Source organism: Salvelinus fontinalis, chromosome 13, assembly GCF_029448725.1.
Source record: "Salvelinus fontinalis isolate EN_2023a chromosome 13, ASM2944872v1, whole genome shotgun sequence".
Lineage (NCBI taxonomy): Eukaryota > Metazoa > Chordata > Actinopteri > Salmoniformes > Salmonidae > Salvelinus > Salvelinus fontinalis.
This window is the reverse complement of record NC_074677.1, coordinates 49328043-49344581: the sequence shown is the minus strand read 5'-3', so window position 1 is coordinate 49344581 and position 16539 is coordinate 49328043. Positions and strand designations below refer to the sequence as shown.

Genomic DNA, 16539 nt, shown 5'->3' with positions numbered 1-16539 from the left:
GACATAACAGGACCCATCTTGTCTGAAAAGTTGACTCAAGTTTGCCAAAAGGCAACTGAAAGCACCTGGATGATCATCAAGACACTTGGAAGAATGTTCTATGGACAGATGAGTCAAAAGTATAACTTTTTGCATGACATTGGGTATTGCATAACTTTTTTTAATGAAATAAATGAAATAAGTATGTAATTGTTGTGTTATTTGTTCACTTTGGTTGAAGATCTGATAACAAAAAGTTTAAAAAATATGCAAAGTAGAGAAACTTAGAAAGGCGACCAATACTTTTTCACACCACTGTATGCCTTCTTAACCCTTGTGTTGTCCTTAAGGTTCAAAAAATGACCCAACACTATGTATAACAGCAGAGAAAAACCCCTAAATGATATTTTTTCAACTTGAAATTTGATGACTTTTCCTAGAGTGACCCAACGTTAAAAAAAGTGAAACATTGCCTTTGTTCATATTTCCATGAAAGCTGTACACCACCAGGGTACAAAGATTGTCTTAGGGTCATTTTTGACCCGGCAGTTATAAAATCATTTACACAGCACAAAAACAACAAAGACACACACACACACACAACGAGAAATTGAGATTATGTGTGCTACTGATTGAACTCAGCCAGCAGCTCCTGAAGAGGAAGATCACAATGGTTGACAGTTAGAAAGAACAAGCCTGAGCTCCCCCCTGCACTCCTCACAACAAGGTCTCCCTTCTCATCAAAGTTTGCCTTCACCCCCACCACCACTCTATTTTCTTACCTCCCAAAGAGGAACAAGAATGTGGTCCTCCTGAGCACACTGCACAAAACGGCTGAGATCAGTGATCATGAGGATAGGAAGCCATCCATCATCCTGGACTACAACCACAACAAAGGATGCGTGGACAACCTGGACAAGGTGATTGGAACTTACAGCTGCAGGAGGATGACTGCCCGCTGGCCCCTGGTCATCTTCCATAACATCATTGATGTGTCCTCATACAATGCTTTTGTGATATGGAACAAGATCAACCCTACCTGGATGCCTGATAAGCGAAACAAGAGGAGGGTGTTCCTGGAGCAGCTGGGAAAGGCACTTGTAACCCCACACATTCAAAGAAGGGAGTGCCTCCCCCGCACAGCAGCCTCTGCAGCGCTTGTGAAAGCTGTTCAGGGGACTGAATCTTGTCCTGATCCACCTGAGGCTGCAGCTGGGGCAGGCAAGAGGAGGAGATTCCAATTCTGGCCCCCAAATAAGGACTGTAAAACAAATACTATGTGCTGCACATGTGAAAAATACATTTGCAAAGTCCATGCACACACACTTGCATACTGTCCTACATGTGCTAATTAGAGATGATTGATTTATGTTCTTCACATTTTTGTTTTCTATTTATTATCTTATTTTATTCGTGTTTATTGTTGTTGTTTATACACCTTGTGGGTGGGGGCAATGGTAAAAAAATGGGAGAAGGCTAGTATTTTGCAGTTGAATTCCTCATTGTACAGTATATATAAGAATATATCACTATGTTGCCAAAAAAGTTCAAGACTGTTATTGTTCAATAAAATGCATTCAAAACTTTCTGCTACTTTCTTAGGCTATATGTGATATCTCTTGCTAAAAAACTATGTTTACACCTATGCAATACCTTCAGCAATAATAATTATAATAATAATAATAATAATAATAAACCTCTACTTTAGTATAGAAAACAATTATGACAGGTGTGTTTTAATAAAAATGAGTGGTGTCCACTGATTAAATGCAGTCTTTCTGCATTGTGAAGCGGGAAAACCCAGATATTCACAAAGTTTGTGATGAATGACAGGTTGTTTCTTCATGCAAAATAGATTTGGGGTTTAAAATGATTCAATTAAGCTGCTTTATTTTAAGGGTTTAGTGAAGGCGGGTCCTTTTTGACCCTTAGGACAAGGGGAGTATACAGAATGTTAAGACTACACAAGGGTTAACTTATGTAATAGGCCATGTCACAGAACATCTGCTCCTGGTTCTAAAAACATCAACAACATGTGCTAGTGTCCCCCACCTCTGCACACTCCAAAACAAACACACACACACACACACACACACACACACACACACACACACACACACACACACACACACACACACACACACACACACACACACACACACACACACACACACAGAGGAAAGACCCAATAGGAGATTCAGAAAAGTTTTGAGGGGGGTTGTTGCTACAGAGTTAATGCAGCACCATGAAAATATGGCGGGATTACTGTAGCTAGGCAGATTTCACAGCATCTCATAGAATACCCGGGACTGCGGGGATGGTCAAGAGACCCAGGCAGGGCTGCCTAATGTGTCACTACCACCCCTGCTGGCAATACAGAGCACTACACCAAGGAAACAGGACCTCAGTCTTACTATGAGCCCAACACATATTGTATTTTACTCTCCCGTCATATTTACTAAGCATTTGCACTGGTGCAAGAGGTGATTTACTTATCAGAGAAGAACAGACAAAGTAGAGGTGGCAGGAAGTGCTAAAGATGACATTTTGTTATGTGAAAGGAGGTTGTTTGAAAGGGAGAAAGTGGCATAGAGCTCCCCCACTATGGAAGACTCTCAATTGCATACTCCTCACATTTTCTCCCCACCTCCTTCTCAAAACCCATGGGAGGAGAAAGTCAGAGAGGTGGGACCTCTGGCTTTCTCAACCAATGGTTTTGAGAAGGAGGCTAGGAGAGTAGTATGCCATTGAGATTCTCCCTATGAATCTGCATGAATAGCCCTAAATGTAGGAATGACTGATGGGTGAGGAAGAGGCACCAGTTACAATGTAAACACCTTGTGTGCTAGCCTCTGGCCTGAGTCCTTGGCCTAACTAGTGTTTCAGGAGAGCAACGTAGCGTGATGTATGGTGGCGTTAGGAGTTCAGCTTCCAGGAGCAGGTAGAATAGGTGTAATCAGGCACTGAGGGAGGAGGAGGAGAAAGGAGAGGGGTGAGGAGAAGGTCGGGACACTGCTCTGCATGATAAAGAGTTTCTTGCCATCCTCAGGATTCTCTGCACGGACGCTGGATATTACCTATTTCGCCAGCTTTCATTAGAATTCATTCTGGCTGGAGATGCAGGGAAAGGAGGCTGCCCGAGTCAGTCAGTAAGTCACAAGTGAAGGATGAGATTTTTATTTAATTTAATATTTTGTCACCCCCCTTCTACACTTAAAAATGGTGACCCTCCCTGTCACGTTCAACACACACTCAGCAATTATTTACTCCCCTGATGGTTCTATAGGTACTCAGTGGAAGTTCAAAGGTCACATTGTGTGTGTGTGGGGGGGGGGGGGGGGTCTTCCATTCTACAGAGATAGATAGTAGATTACCTGGGTCCTTGAGGCTGACTCATGGATTAAAGGCATGGTAATTACAGAAACTAGATTGTATGAGATTAGTCATAGCAGTCATGGTAGCTGAGATGGAGGTTATGAGGATGATTAGTTCAGGGGTTTAGCGGTAGGTTATGATGAGGGTCCTTCCTCTGTGCTGACGTCTTTCCAGGAAACCTCAGGAGACGTCCTGCAACATATGCTGTTAGATCGACTTCATAATGAAGATGTGGGTTAGAATTAGGCTCATTCCACAGGACTTATCAAAGATTATCGTCATGGTAGTGTTTACAAGTACAATACATGGATTATCGTCAGGGTCATTTTAGAAGTCGACTGGTGGGTTTTCGTGAGGGTATAATTTCAGAGAGGAAATTGTGTTATCATGAGGGTCATTTCAGAATTGAAGGTTATCTCGGTCTTAGTAATGGGTTATCCTGACTGGGGATGATTCAGAGGTTGATTGTGGGTTATGGTGACACAGAGGTCAGTGGTAGGGTCCTAGGTTATGGTGATTGGAGACTAATTGACCTTGGTACCCTGCTTCCAACTGCAGGTCCTGGGGGAGAACCAGGGGAGAACCAGGGGAGAAGGCCTCAGACTCAGACCCTCTCTCTCCCAATGACATGCCACTGGCATTAAACAAAGCCTGTGTGTCCATGTATGCTGATGATTCAACTATATACTTGTCAGCAACCACTGCTAATGAAGTCACTGAAACCGTTAACAAAGAGTAGCAGTCAGTTTTGGAATGGGTGGCCAGTAAATTGGACCTAAACATCTCTAAAACCAAAACTAAAACTAAGCTCTAGACCTCAGCTGAATCTGGTCATGAATGGTGTGGCTGTTGAACAAGTTGAGGAGACTAAATTATTTGGTGTTACTTTAGAACAGGGGTGTCAAACTCATTCCACGGAGGGCCTAGTGTCTGCAGGTTTTTGGTTTTTCCTTTCAATAAAGCCCTAGACAACCAGGTGTGGGGAGTTCCTAACTAATTAGTGATGTTAATTCATCAATCAAGTATAAGGGAGGAGCGAAAACCCGCAGACACTCGGCCCCCCGTGGAATGAGTTTGACACCTGTGCTTTAGATTGTAAACTGTCATGGTAAAAACATAACAGATTAAATGGTTATAAAGATGGGGAGAGGTTTGTCCGTAATAAAGAGATGTTCTGCTTTTTTGAAACCACACTCCGTAAAGCAAGTCCTGCAGGCTCTAGTTTTGTCTTATCTTGAAAATTCTAAATTGTTTGCATAGTCAACTTACGCACAGCTCTGACACACACACTAGCCCCACCAGACATGCCACCAGAGGTCTTTTCATAGTCCCCCAAATCTAGAACAGATTTAAGAAAGCGTACAGTACTATATAAAGCCATTATTGCATGGAACTCCCATCCATCTCATATTGCTGAAATAAACAGCAGACCTGGTTTCAAAAACCAGATAAAGCAACACCTCACAGCACAACGCCTCTCCCCTATTTGACCTAGATAGTTTGTTTGTATGTATTGATATTATGGCTACGTGTGCCGTTTTTAAATGTACGTAGTTCTGTCCTTGAGCTGTTCTTGTCTATTAATGTTCTGTATTATGTCATGTTTCATGTTTTGTGTGGACCCCAGGAAGAGTAGCTATGGCTTTCGCAACAGCTAATGCGGATCCTAATAAAATACCAAATACCCTTTCTCTCCCTCTCCACCCTGATTAATAATGAATGAAGCAGATCATTTATCAAGCTCCTTAAGATACCAAACCTGACAGAAGACGTATAAATAACTCTGTGATCTGGGGGGGCTGGGGGTGGAAAGTACCTACAGATGAGGGGGGCTCAGGTGGTCCGGAGGTACAATAGAGAAAACGGGTTCGAGGGGAACTGAGGAAGGATATGAGGGCGTGGCGGAGCGGGGCGAGGTGGAGATATGGTACCGCGTGATTGACTTTCCTAGACACGCCCAGCACCTTGAAAATGAGAGGTGATGATCTGGGAGCGTGTGACCATGGAGCTCCTTCATCCCTGACGAGTCCACTACTGACTCCTTAATGCCCCTTCTTATTGCCGACTCGTCCTCCCCCAGTCCTCCACCATCTCCCCCAGTCTCTCTGAGCCCCAGAGAAAGTCTTCAGTCAGCTGTTTCTGCCCTTCTGCTCGCACTATATAAATCGTGCAGATTAGGTTTGCTCTCTGACAAGGGAAGGAGGCTGACGGTGACTAAGAGAGATGTATACCTGTCGCTAGTGGTTACAATCACCAGGCAACATTCTGCAGGGTTTAGTGGTCCTTATGTTAGTGCTGGACATAGAGGGGTTAAACACTGGTGTAAGGACTGGGGAGATGTTCTAACAGCCAATAACTGTCAAGTTTCCATCTGAGATTTACCCAAGTGTTTTACCCAAAAGGCTCAGACTTTTTTGTTTCCATCTACGTGGGCCGGCAGCCATGTTTTACTGGGCCATGGCTTCGGTGGAACTGCTCTAACTTGGGGACACCTTCTCACAAAGAAACAGTCTTGAATGACGTAGAGGTTGTTGATTCTGCTCGCCCCAAGTTTCGGGTCGCCCCAAGGAAACACAATAACACTAGAGCCCATATTACCATAAGACACCGGTGACACACAGGTGTGGGGTAAGTCTTAGGTGGAGGGGCACCATAAATGTTGGATAAGCTTTAACTTTGAAGGGGATGGGTTCTGCTATGTGTGTTCACTTTCAGCCAGTATTACAGTGTATTAGTGCTCTGTACTGAATTTTGAATTTGAAGGTTGAAAGGGACTTCCATTGAACCATTTGTTCTGCCTCCGTACTTTCGTGTGTTTTCAAAATAACTGTGAATGTATTGTTGTGTGTGTATTTATTCATTTGCATACTATGTGCGTGTATTTGTAGGTATGTGTCAATCTTTTGTTTATGGGAGAGTCTCCCAGCGGTTTCTCCCTTCCACTGTACCTTTAGAGGGCTTTGTTAAGTTTATACCACTGATGCCATAACGTAATCCCTCTCTATGAGTGTAATAATTCCACACTCTTCTCCCCAAAGACCAGGATGTTCTCGCTTTTTCAAAAGAAACATGAATACACATAGAATCCTAGCATTCCCTCCCATTCCCCTTAGACACAACTCTCTTAACGAATACGTTTTTCACTGAGCGTGTGTGTGTGTGCCTGCGGTATTTGTGAGCACATACTCTGCATGCATTGGAATGTCTGTTTGTGTTTCTGGGTTAATGGGCACAGTCGATCCTCTCATGATGTTTGTTGTGTTTGTTCTCCTTTAGGAACACTTCACTCCAGAGTGTAAGTTCAAGGAGAGTGTGTTTGAGAACTACTACGTGACCTACTCCTCCATGCTCTACCGCCAGAACCAGTCGGGCCGCTCCTGGTATATCGGTATCAACCGCGACGGACAGGTTATGAAGGGCAACCGGGTGAAGAAGACCAAGGGAGCCGCACACTTCCTGCCTAAAGTCATTGAAGGTTGGTCACGTGCCCTCCTGTCCAAAGCTATGATGAATGTTTGAGAGGAACAAATAAGACACGGATTTATCAGAAACATATTAAGTTATCATAGAAGTCATGGATGTGCACTGGACACTCAACTGTTTTTCTCTTCTGCTCCACAGTTGCCATGTACAAGGAGCCATCGCTACACGAACTAGTCAATGAACAGAAAGAAAAAGAGAAGGAAAAAGAGAAGGAAAGAGATAAAGACAGCCCTGCTCGGAAGACAGTGAAGACGTCAGAAGAACGTCATGAAATAACATTCTCCATCAAGAACTGCAGGAAAGAGAAAAAAGCTCCCAAGGCTGACGCCTCGTAGCACAGGGGACCTAGGGGAGGGGAGGGGGAGCAGTGACACTGAGAACTCAATGGGGACTCAATCACCCATCATGTGTTGGGCTTGCTGGAGGAATGACCCTCATGGGCCCCCTTTACCAGAAGTACACTGGGCTGCACCATGCTGAAGTGTCAGGGGTCAACAGCTCATCAGCAGCTCACCAGGTCTGGTTCTGGGAGGGTTTCCTCTCACCTATCACCAGAGAGAGAGAGAGCTGGACCAGGGCCCGAGTCAGCATCACCACCCTTCCTCCCTGTCAATCACATCTACCCCTCCTCTAGTACACTCACTACCAAACGCACAGCCTGTGTCATACCTCTTTAATTGATCTACTGCCCTCCACCACCTGTCTCAATTTTCAGAAATAACCTACCGTCGCCCACACACAGTCATTTCTAATCAGTGTATTTTGATGTATGTGCGTGCGATTGTGTGTGTGGATGTTGGAGAAAAAGTGTGTAACACTAATCACTTTGTCATCATAATCTCTATGCGTGGGTCCACTCTTCTAAGTAATGGAAATCACCATGGTGACAGTGTCGCTATGCCTGGCCTCCACCATCTGCCCACCTGCAAATCACACACCCCACAGCTGGACTTGGGCCATCAAAATGATGTTTTATTGGACAACATCAGGGGGATCTAGATCTATTTATATTTGATAGTAGGCCTGTCTGTTGAACTGCAGTCAGCCAATCAATTTCAAAAATGCCAAATATTCTGCTGAAAGAGAAAAGTCAAGCCAGCTCTTTTGGGATCAGAGATATCTACAGGCTACAGGATAACTTTTTCAGTGACCAGCCTTTTCTAGCTCACTCTTTCAAAGTCCATTTCTCCTTTGATCAATCACAATGAGGAAATAAATGGAGGGAACTGAAGAAGTTTATCATATTAAATCCTGAGGATGATGTAAAGGATGATAATGAGGATGATAATGATAAGGATAAGGATAATTACAATGGTTACAGTGATTATGGTGATATTGATGATTCAACTGCCGCATAGCCTTGCAATAATCTCACAGGCAAAATAACGAGACAGAAATGTCAGGGTATTCAATTATCTGAAGTTGATAGCCATTTGGCTTCTGGAGCCATGAAAGCACCATGTCCAAATTACTCTTAGAACCCTGACTGGGACATGACTGCCATGTGTGGTCCCACATAACAGTAGCCTGACAGAGATGATTTCAGATTGGGCTCAGCAGGCTGATTCTGAGCATGTGAGAGAGTGATGGAGCTAAAAGCCCTCTGGGCCCAATGTTATTCTGATGCAACTCTTTGAAGGTTATTTCCTGGGGATTTTATGGAATACAGCCATAATTGCTTAGGTTATTCGCTTAAATGTATGTAAAAAAAAAAAAAAAATGTAACATGTCTCTGCAATATTTGTACAGGTTTGAGTCTCTGTCAGAGCTGGGCTGTGTTAAAAAAGAAAGTACGGCATTTTATACAAGTGAGGGAAATAGTGACAGTGGTTATGAATGTGCATGCTTAGAATATTCATAATTCACTAAACTATTTCAGATAAATGGTAAGGATTGGACCTGTTAAATCTGATGAAATGATCTGTCACCTGAAAGGTAGTGCTAGTGACCGCTGAGTGTATCCTTTGCTTGGCAACAGTTGTCGACATGAAGCAGAGTTTAAAGCTGACATCAAAGTCTGAGGAGGCTCTTGGCTGGAGCACAATAGATATATGAGACTTTCTGGATTCGTTTTTATAAGACACAGCTGGAGCACCTACTTGCTATTCTAAAGACATCTCACTGCTTATCCCCTTACCGGAGTTATCAAATCACCACAGAGGAATCTACTCGCAAATATGGATTTCTTTGTGTGCGTGGCTGTTTGTGATTGTGTTCTTCTCCTTGTGTATGGATGTTTGTGGGAATATGTGAGTGCATAGTGTGTGTATCCATGTTCGTGCAAGTGTCTGTTTCTGTGTGTGTATCTGTGTGTTGAGTGGGAGGGAACTTTTACAACGTCCTTCACACTGGACATGGGGCACTGTGAGGGGTGTCTTAGTGATGTCCTTCTCTGTGGAGATGATGTTTAGGTGACAAATGGCCACCTTTCAAACACAGCACTGCCACTGCATTGTTATTGGCCTGAGAGTGCTGAAGAAAGCAATGGGCAATAACATCTGAAACAAATCACGGACATAACAGTACAACACACACAGGGACATCCTGGTGTACAGAAGGCTGATTTTCTAAGCATGGGGATATATACAGTAAAATGCCCAAAGGCATTGCTGCGTAGCTTGTTCCTGCCATGGCGGCTGTGCTGTCAGAGTGAGATAGCAGGGGTGTTCTGTGTGACCAGCTCCTGTCCTGTCGAGTGGGTCACTGAGAAGGGATGGCAGCACAAGTGAGCTTATACCATTGTCCCTTAGAGAGCTCGTCTGTAAGAAACAGGCAATAGCAGTGAACTGCCTGTAAATATGTTACACAACATTACAGAAGATGAGGGAAAACACAGAGAGGGAAAATACATAACAAATGAAAATCAAATCAAATTTTATTGGTCACATACAGTACACGTGTTTAGCAGATGTTATTGCGTGCGTAGCGAAATGCTTGTGCTTCTAGTTCCGACAGTGCAGCAATATCTAATAAGTAATATCTAACAATTTCACAACATATACCCAATACACACAAATCTAAAGTCAAGGAATGGAATTAAGAATATATAAATATATGGATGAGCGATGTCAGAGCGGCATAGACTAAGATACAGTTAAACAGTATAGAATGCAGTATATACATATGAGATGAGTAATGCAAGATATGTAAACATTATTAAAGTGACATTATAAGAATGTTACTTGTTCCCAAAATGTACAGAATGTGAGAAGAATGTTTTTGGCATGTTATTGAGGATAAGAGTATGTCTGAGATGGTCTAGAATGTTCTAAGAGGGTCAGAGTGTGTAGGCAGTCGTTGAGATACAGTCATGTTCTGAAATATCAAGCCTGCTTTTTGGGGATGTAGACTATCTGAGAACGTTTTTGGGTTAGACTTCATTTTAGGGAATGAGGGTTCCTTGCTGAGTTCTAATGTATGAGGAGGAAACTTCACTAGTTCTGAGATAGAATGTGAGGCAGAGAAAGTTATCAAGTTCTGAGAAAGAATGTGAGGCAGAGAAAGTCAGCAAGTTCTGAGAATGTGAGGCAAAGAAACTATGAGAAAGAGGAAGTTAATGAGAGTCAAAGAAAGTTCAATAGTTTTGAAATAGAATGTGAGGCAGAGAAAGAGGAAGTCAATGAGAGTCAAAGAAAGTTCAATAGTTTTGAAATAGAATGTGAGGCAGAGAAAGAGGAAGTCACTTAGAGTCAAAGGAAGTTCAATAGTTCTGAGATAGAATGTGAGGCAGAGAAAGTTCACTAGTTTTGAGGTAGAATGTGAGACAAACTGGTTCTCTACGTCTGAAACAGAATGTGAGGCAAAGTTCACTAGTTCTGTTATTGAATGTGAGGCATAAAAAGTTCACTAGTTCTGATATTGAATGTGAGGCAGAGAAAGTTCACCTGTTCTGATATTGAATGTGAGGCATAGAAAGTCAGCAGGTTCTGAGAAAGAATGTGAGGCAGAGAAAGTCAGCAAGTTCTGAGAAAGAATGTGAGGCAGAGAAAGTCAGCAAGTTCTGAGAAAGAATGTGAGGCAGAGAAAGTCAGCAAGTTCTGAGAAAGAATGTGAGGCAGACAAAGTCAGCAAGTTCTGAGAAAGAATGTGAGGCAGAGAAAGTCAGCAAGTTCTGAGAAAGAATGTGAGGCAGAGAAAGTCAGCAAGTTCTGAGAAAGAATGTGAGGCAGAGAAAGTCAGCAAGTTCTGAGAAAGAATGTGAGGCATAGAAAGTTTACTATGAGAAAGAGGAAGTCAATGAAAGTCAAAGAAAGTTTAATGGTTTTGAAATAGAATGTAAGGCAGAAAAGGTTCACGTTTTGTGATAGAATGTGAGGCAGAAAAAGAGGAAGTCACTTCGAGTCAAAGGAAGTTCACTAGTTCTGAGAAAGAATGTAAGACAGCGAAAGTTAAGAAATAATGTAAGGCAGAGAACGTTCTGAGATAGAATGTGGGACGGAGAAAGTGCACTAGTTCTGAGAAAGAAAGTAAGACAAAGAAAGTTCAATTGTTCTGAGATAAAATGTGAGGCAGAAAAAGTTTACTATGAGGAAGAGGAAGTCAATGAGAGTCAAAGGAAATTCAATAGTTTTGAAATAGAATGTGAGGCAGAAAAAGTTCACACGTTTTGTGATAGAATGTGAAGCAGAGAAAGAGGAAGCCACTTCGAGTCAAAGGAAGTTCACTAGTTCTGAGAAAGAATGTAAGACAAAGAAAGTTCAATTGTTCTGAGATAAAATGTGAGGCAGAAAAAGTTTACTATGAGAAAGAGGAAGTCAATGAGAGTCAAAGGAAGTTCAATAGTTCTGAGATAGAATGTGAGGCAGAGAAAGTTCACTAGTTTTGAGGTAGAATGTGAGGCAAAAATCACTCATTCTGATACTGAATGTGAGGCAGTGAAAGTTCACTAGTTCTGATATTGAATTTGAGGCAGTGAAATGATATTAAATGCAAAGCAGGACTGTTTGGCAGTGGTGGAAAAAGTACCCAACTGTAATAATTGAGTAAAAGTAAAGATACCTTAATAGAAAATGACTCACGTAAAAGTCAAAGTCACCCAGTAAAATACTACTTAAGTAAAAGTCTAAAAGTATTTGGTTTAAAATATACTTAAGTATCAAAAGTACATGTAATTCCTAAAATGTATTTAAGTATCAAAAGTAAAAGTATGAATCATATAAAATTCCTTATATTGAGCAAACCAGACACCATCATTTTCTTGTTTATTTTTATTTACGGATAGCCAGGGGCACACTCCAACATTCAGACATTATTTACAAATGAAGCATGTTTGTTTAGCAAGTCTGCCAGATCAGAGACAGTAGGCAGAGGATGACCATGGATGTTCTCTGTTTAGTTAGTCCACTAGATCAGCGGCAGTAGGGATTACCAGGGATGTTCTCTGTTTAGCGAGTCCGTCAGATCAGAGACAGTAGGGATGACCAGGGATGTTCGGTTGATAAGTGGGTGAATTTGACAATTATCCTGTCCTGCTAAGCATTCAAAATGTAACGAGTACTTTTGAGTGTCAAGGAAAACGAATGAAGTAAAAAATACAGTATCTTAAGGAATGATTTGAAGTAAAAGTAAAAGTTGTCAAATATAAATAGTAATGTATAGCTACCCCAAAAAACTACTTGAGTATTTTTACTTTAGTACTTTACACCACTGCTCTTTGGTTCTGATATTGAGAGCATGCCAGAGGGATATTTAGCTGGTTGAGGCAGAAATAATGACTTAGCTATCATAAAGTAAGGCAAAGAGAGCTCTTTTCTTGATTAGAGCAGAATTGAAGGCAGAGCAGGTCCCACACGGGGAAGGGGAGGGGTAGTGACGTTGAGAATACAAGGACAGTTGTGGTTCACACACGCCCGTTCATGTCCGCTTCGAAGTCACACTCCACTTAATGCGCAATCTCACCAAAAGGTGTCCTATATGTCAACTGCCCATTAACCTTCCCTCTACACACTGTGTGCTTGTACGTGCGTTCGTTTGCACGTGTGTGTCTGTGTGGGTGAGTGAAAGAGTGACTGAGCGAGTGCAATGGCCTACCTGTATGTGTGCATGAGTATGTGAGGGAGAAAAAGGAGAGAAAGAGAGAGGGGGAAAGAAAGAAAGACAAGGAATGAGAGTGAAGTGAGGATCGATAGACTCGATAAAAGCCAAAGTGGAAAGCAATAGAATAGCGTTGAGAGCAATAATGTCCCTTAGGTGCAGTGGGAGGAGCAACCCATGTTTGTGGACAATGAACTCAAGAGCAGTTTTGTTCCATTCCAACGTTTAAACTGGACAAAGTGGCCTGATGCACAACAAATGTGGGGGCAGATATTTCTCCCATCTTACGGTACACTTTAGAGATCAACAGCCCCATACAACTGGCCAGTGTGATCTGACCGTGTACTGAGCTACTAGGGTTTCTGTCGTTTACCGTCCTTTTCTGAGACTCTGGGGACAATGCTGTGGAACTCCATTAGAGTGCACTCTGTTTGAAGGACTTTGGTCTTATGTTCTGATCCAACTGGGGTCAAACAGGGAACACCACTCTCATAATAACAAGAGAAAATAGTGGTTAAAATGTCCTTATAATAATAATAATAAATATTCATAGAGTTCTTATGAAGGGATTTGACAGTACTGCCAAAGTCTGGCTTAGCCTTTTTGACTGTTTAAGTATGATTTAACAGCGATGTTTAAGGTATAGGGGCTGTCAGTCTACAGTACACAACTAAAGGCCAGGGAAATTGTTTGGATGGACAACAAACCTAGCATTTGTTGGTGCTTTCCTGGCTCATTGTTTCATAGAAATATTACTATATAGCTATGTCCATATATAAATAATATATGGGATATATGTGTGTGAGGTGTTGTACTGATATTTTTCAAATATCTCCAAGAATAGGTGGTGAACATTTTTCTTGTTGTGTTTTATTTGGCTTTGTCATGTCTTTCTGATGCAGACTCTTGGGAGGGAGGTTTTTCTCTCCTCATACCAATCCTCCCTTCAGTGTGGTTTTGTAGGTGAACAGCAGGGTTGTGTTGGGGTGAAGTGGTAAGGACACTGGTTCATCGTTCCCACAGAATGCTAAATGATGCAGTGTGAGCTTCCACCCAAACTAAATCCTCTGGGTGGAAGCTCACAGTGTGAATGATTTACCGTATGCCAGAGATTTAACCCTAAACTGTAAATGTTGTCAAAGTTCAAAAGAGCATGTGGAAACATGCAAAGGGCCAGATCTGTCCTCCTAAAGCCAACACCTGTCTGTCAGTCAGTTATGACCTTTCCCAGCAATGACCAGACTTCTCCAGCACCCACTGGGCTCAGCGTTATGGTCACACAAGTCTTCCAAAAACAAACTACGCCCCCTCCTTTTTCCTCACGGCTCTTGGTTTATCTCAGTCCTTTCCTCTCGTCTTCCAAAAGTAACAGACGTCTTCCAACACGAGCCATAAGTAATAACACAGAGCTTAGCACTGATGGAGCCTATGAAAGAAGAGCTGTGGTATTACTTACCAGGTGGGACTCTACATGGCAACTAAGCCAAAGTGAGCAGAGCTGGATCTACTCACTCTCCAGCCACAACAAAAACTGAGACTAGAGAGTATAAACAATGCAGTTAGGACTAACAACCTGCAATGGGGACAACCAGTTCGCAAGGACGGCAAACAGTCATCAGCGAGGATTAACAGTTAGCAAGGAGGACTAACAGGCTACAAAACAGTCCAGCAGTCTGCAATAAGGACAACAAATCCAGGTTGAATTGAGAATCTTTGCAACGCATGCATGCACCACCATTTACCAACGTTCATGATAAGGGATGACTCCTCCTCCACAGCAACTAGAGACACACCGGACCCTCCCCTCACCCTCTCTCTGAGTTTGACACAGACCTGTGTACATTTCTATAGTAAATCACACCTGACTCAAGGGGAGATGTCTTATTATGGAATATTATTCAATAAAACAAACAGATATATTTGTATGATTGTACGTATTGTCCCTTGGTGATTCTTGTCATGACTCATGCTCTGGTCAAAAGAGGTCATCTGATGATGTGTTTTTGATTATGTGTTGTGCAAATTGACTTATAGCTAAGTGATTACAGGTTCTAGTTATGTGTGACTACTGACCAGTGGAACTTCAAGGCCTGAAGGTGAAGAAAACACATACTCTCATACCTAATCAAATCGTGTGTGTGTGTGTGTGTGTGTGTGTGTGTGTGTGTGTGTGTGTGTGTGTGTGTGTGTGTGTGTGTGTGTGTGTGTGTGTGTGTGTGTGTGTGTGTGTGTGTGTATGTGTGTGTGTGTGTGGGTGTGTGTGGGTGTGTGTGGGTGTGTGGGTGTGTTCCAGATGGTATTGACAGCTGCAGGTGCTCACAGGTGAGTGGAGAGAGACAGGTGACAGAAGTACCTGGCTCCTCCAAGCTGAGCACGGTGGCCCAGGGAAACCACGTGACCCATCATCACCCTACTGAGTCTCTCACTGTCTCTCTAACACACACACACACACACACACACACACACAGCCTCTCATTAATACAGGGCAAAGGGTCACCACAGCCCTCTCACACACAGCAACCCAAAGTCTAAAACCCTCCCAAGGCCTCTAGTCAGCAGCATGATGGCAAGACATTCACTTAATTGCCCTTTAAACTAATTACCCACATATAACCTACTACGTACAGAAACGCTAAATGCGTCATGGTGTGGTAAACCATGTATGTTTTGGATGTGATTGACTATTTAAATTAACGATTTAGAGTGAGAATGTTTTGTGACACACACAATCATGCAGTGTTTAGAGCGTGAGAGATGAGTAAATTAGCACTAATCCACTGTGGTAAAAAGAAATGGTGAAAGTGCGAGAGGATCCCCAAGGCTGAGATTAAAACACTCGCTCATCTCCATCTGATCGACTTTATAATCAGCCTGCATTTCAAAAACCTGCAGATTATTAAGAAACACATCAGAGAGATGAATAGCAGCATTTATTTCTCTTCGGCCACTCCAGGGTTGGTGAGACGGGCCAGTCTCTCAGTGATAATCATGCTAACCGGATGACGGATTAGAAGCAGTGGGAGAAACATTAATGATGTTTCCAGGCGTCTGGCAGCCCAGGTTGACGATCTAGGCATATATTCCGATGGATTATTACAAGTCACGGCTGTCAAGTATTTTCAAAAATACTGAAAATGGCCACTGACCTTTTGACCTCCGTCAAGGTCAGCTTTCCACTGGTTACAGCTAACCAGGTGACTGCTGGGTAGAGCACAGGCATGACCTCAACTACAATGGGGAAAATATGTACTCAATGCAGTAGCTATGTTTCAACAGATTTAATCAAGCTGTGCTACGGTAGATTAATACAGTGAATATGGATTCAGGCATTACATCACACATATGAGGCAATGGTCATTGGTCGTACTGTATTTGAGGTAACCCATTACCAGAAATAGTCATCTGCAGACAACATGTGCGCTTCAGAGCAAAGCCATGACAAATATGCTATGCAAGCTTTAAGTCGTACTTTTGCCGATCTAAGAAATCTATCTACATAAATACACACTGAGACATAAATACATAGTGGTTTTTCCTACCGCTGGCTGTTTTCACAGTAGAGAAAAACGATCTGTTAAAAGTAATGATTCATTCATAAATGATTCATAATTCCTCCCAGGAGAGGCGGTGTTAGGGGGGAGGGGAGGGGGACGTTGGTGTCAGGAGATG

At 42.5% G+C, this 16539-nt stretch overlaps 1 protein-coding gene across 1 annotated transcript in view; it reads left to right on the top strand.

Annotated features, from left to right (window-relative positions):
- LOC129868858 (fibroblast growth factor 11-like) overlaps positions 1 to 14803 on the top strand; it is a 70882-nt gene extending 56079 nt beyond the window's left edge. Inside the window, exons 4-5 of the mRNA XM_055943170.1 lie at positions 6631 to 6829; positions 6976 to 14803. Coding sequence (XP_055799145.1) covers positions 6631 to 6829; positions 6976 to 7172 — 396 coding nt within the window. The 3' untranslated portion in view covers positions 7173 to 14803. The remainder of the gene's footprint in view (positions 1 to 6630; positions 6830 to 6975) is intronic.
- Positions 14804 to 16539: the final 1736 nt, after the last annotated feature.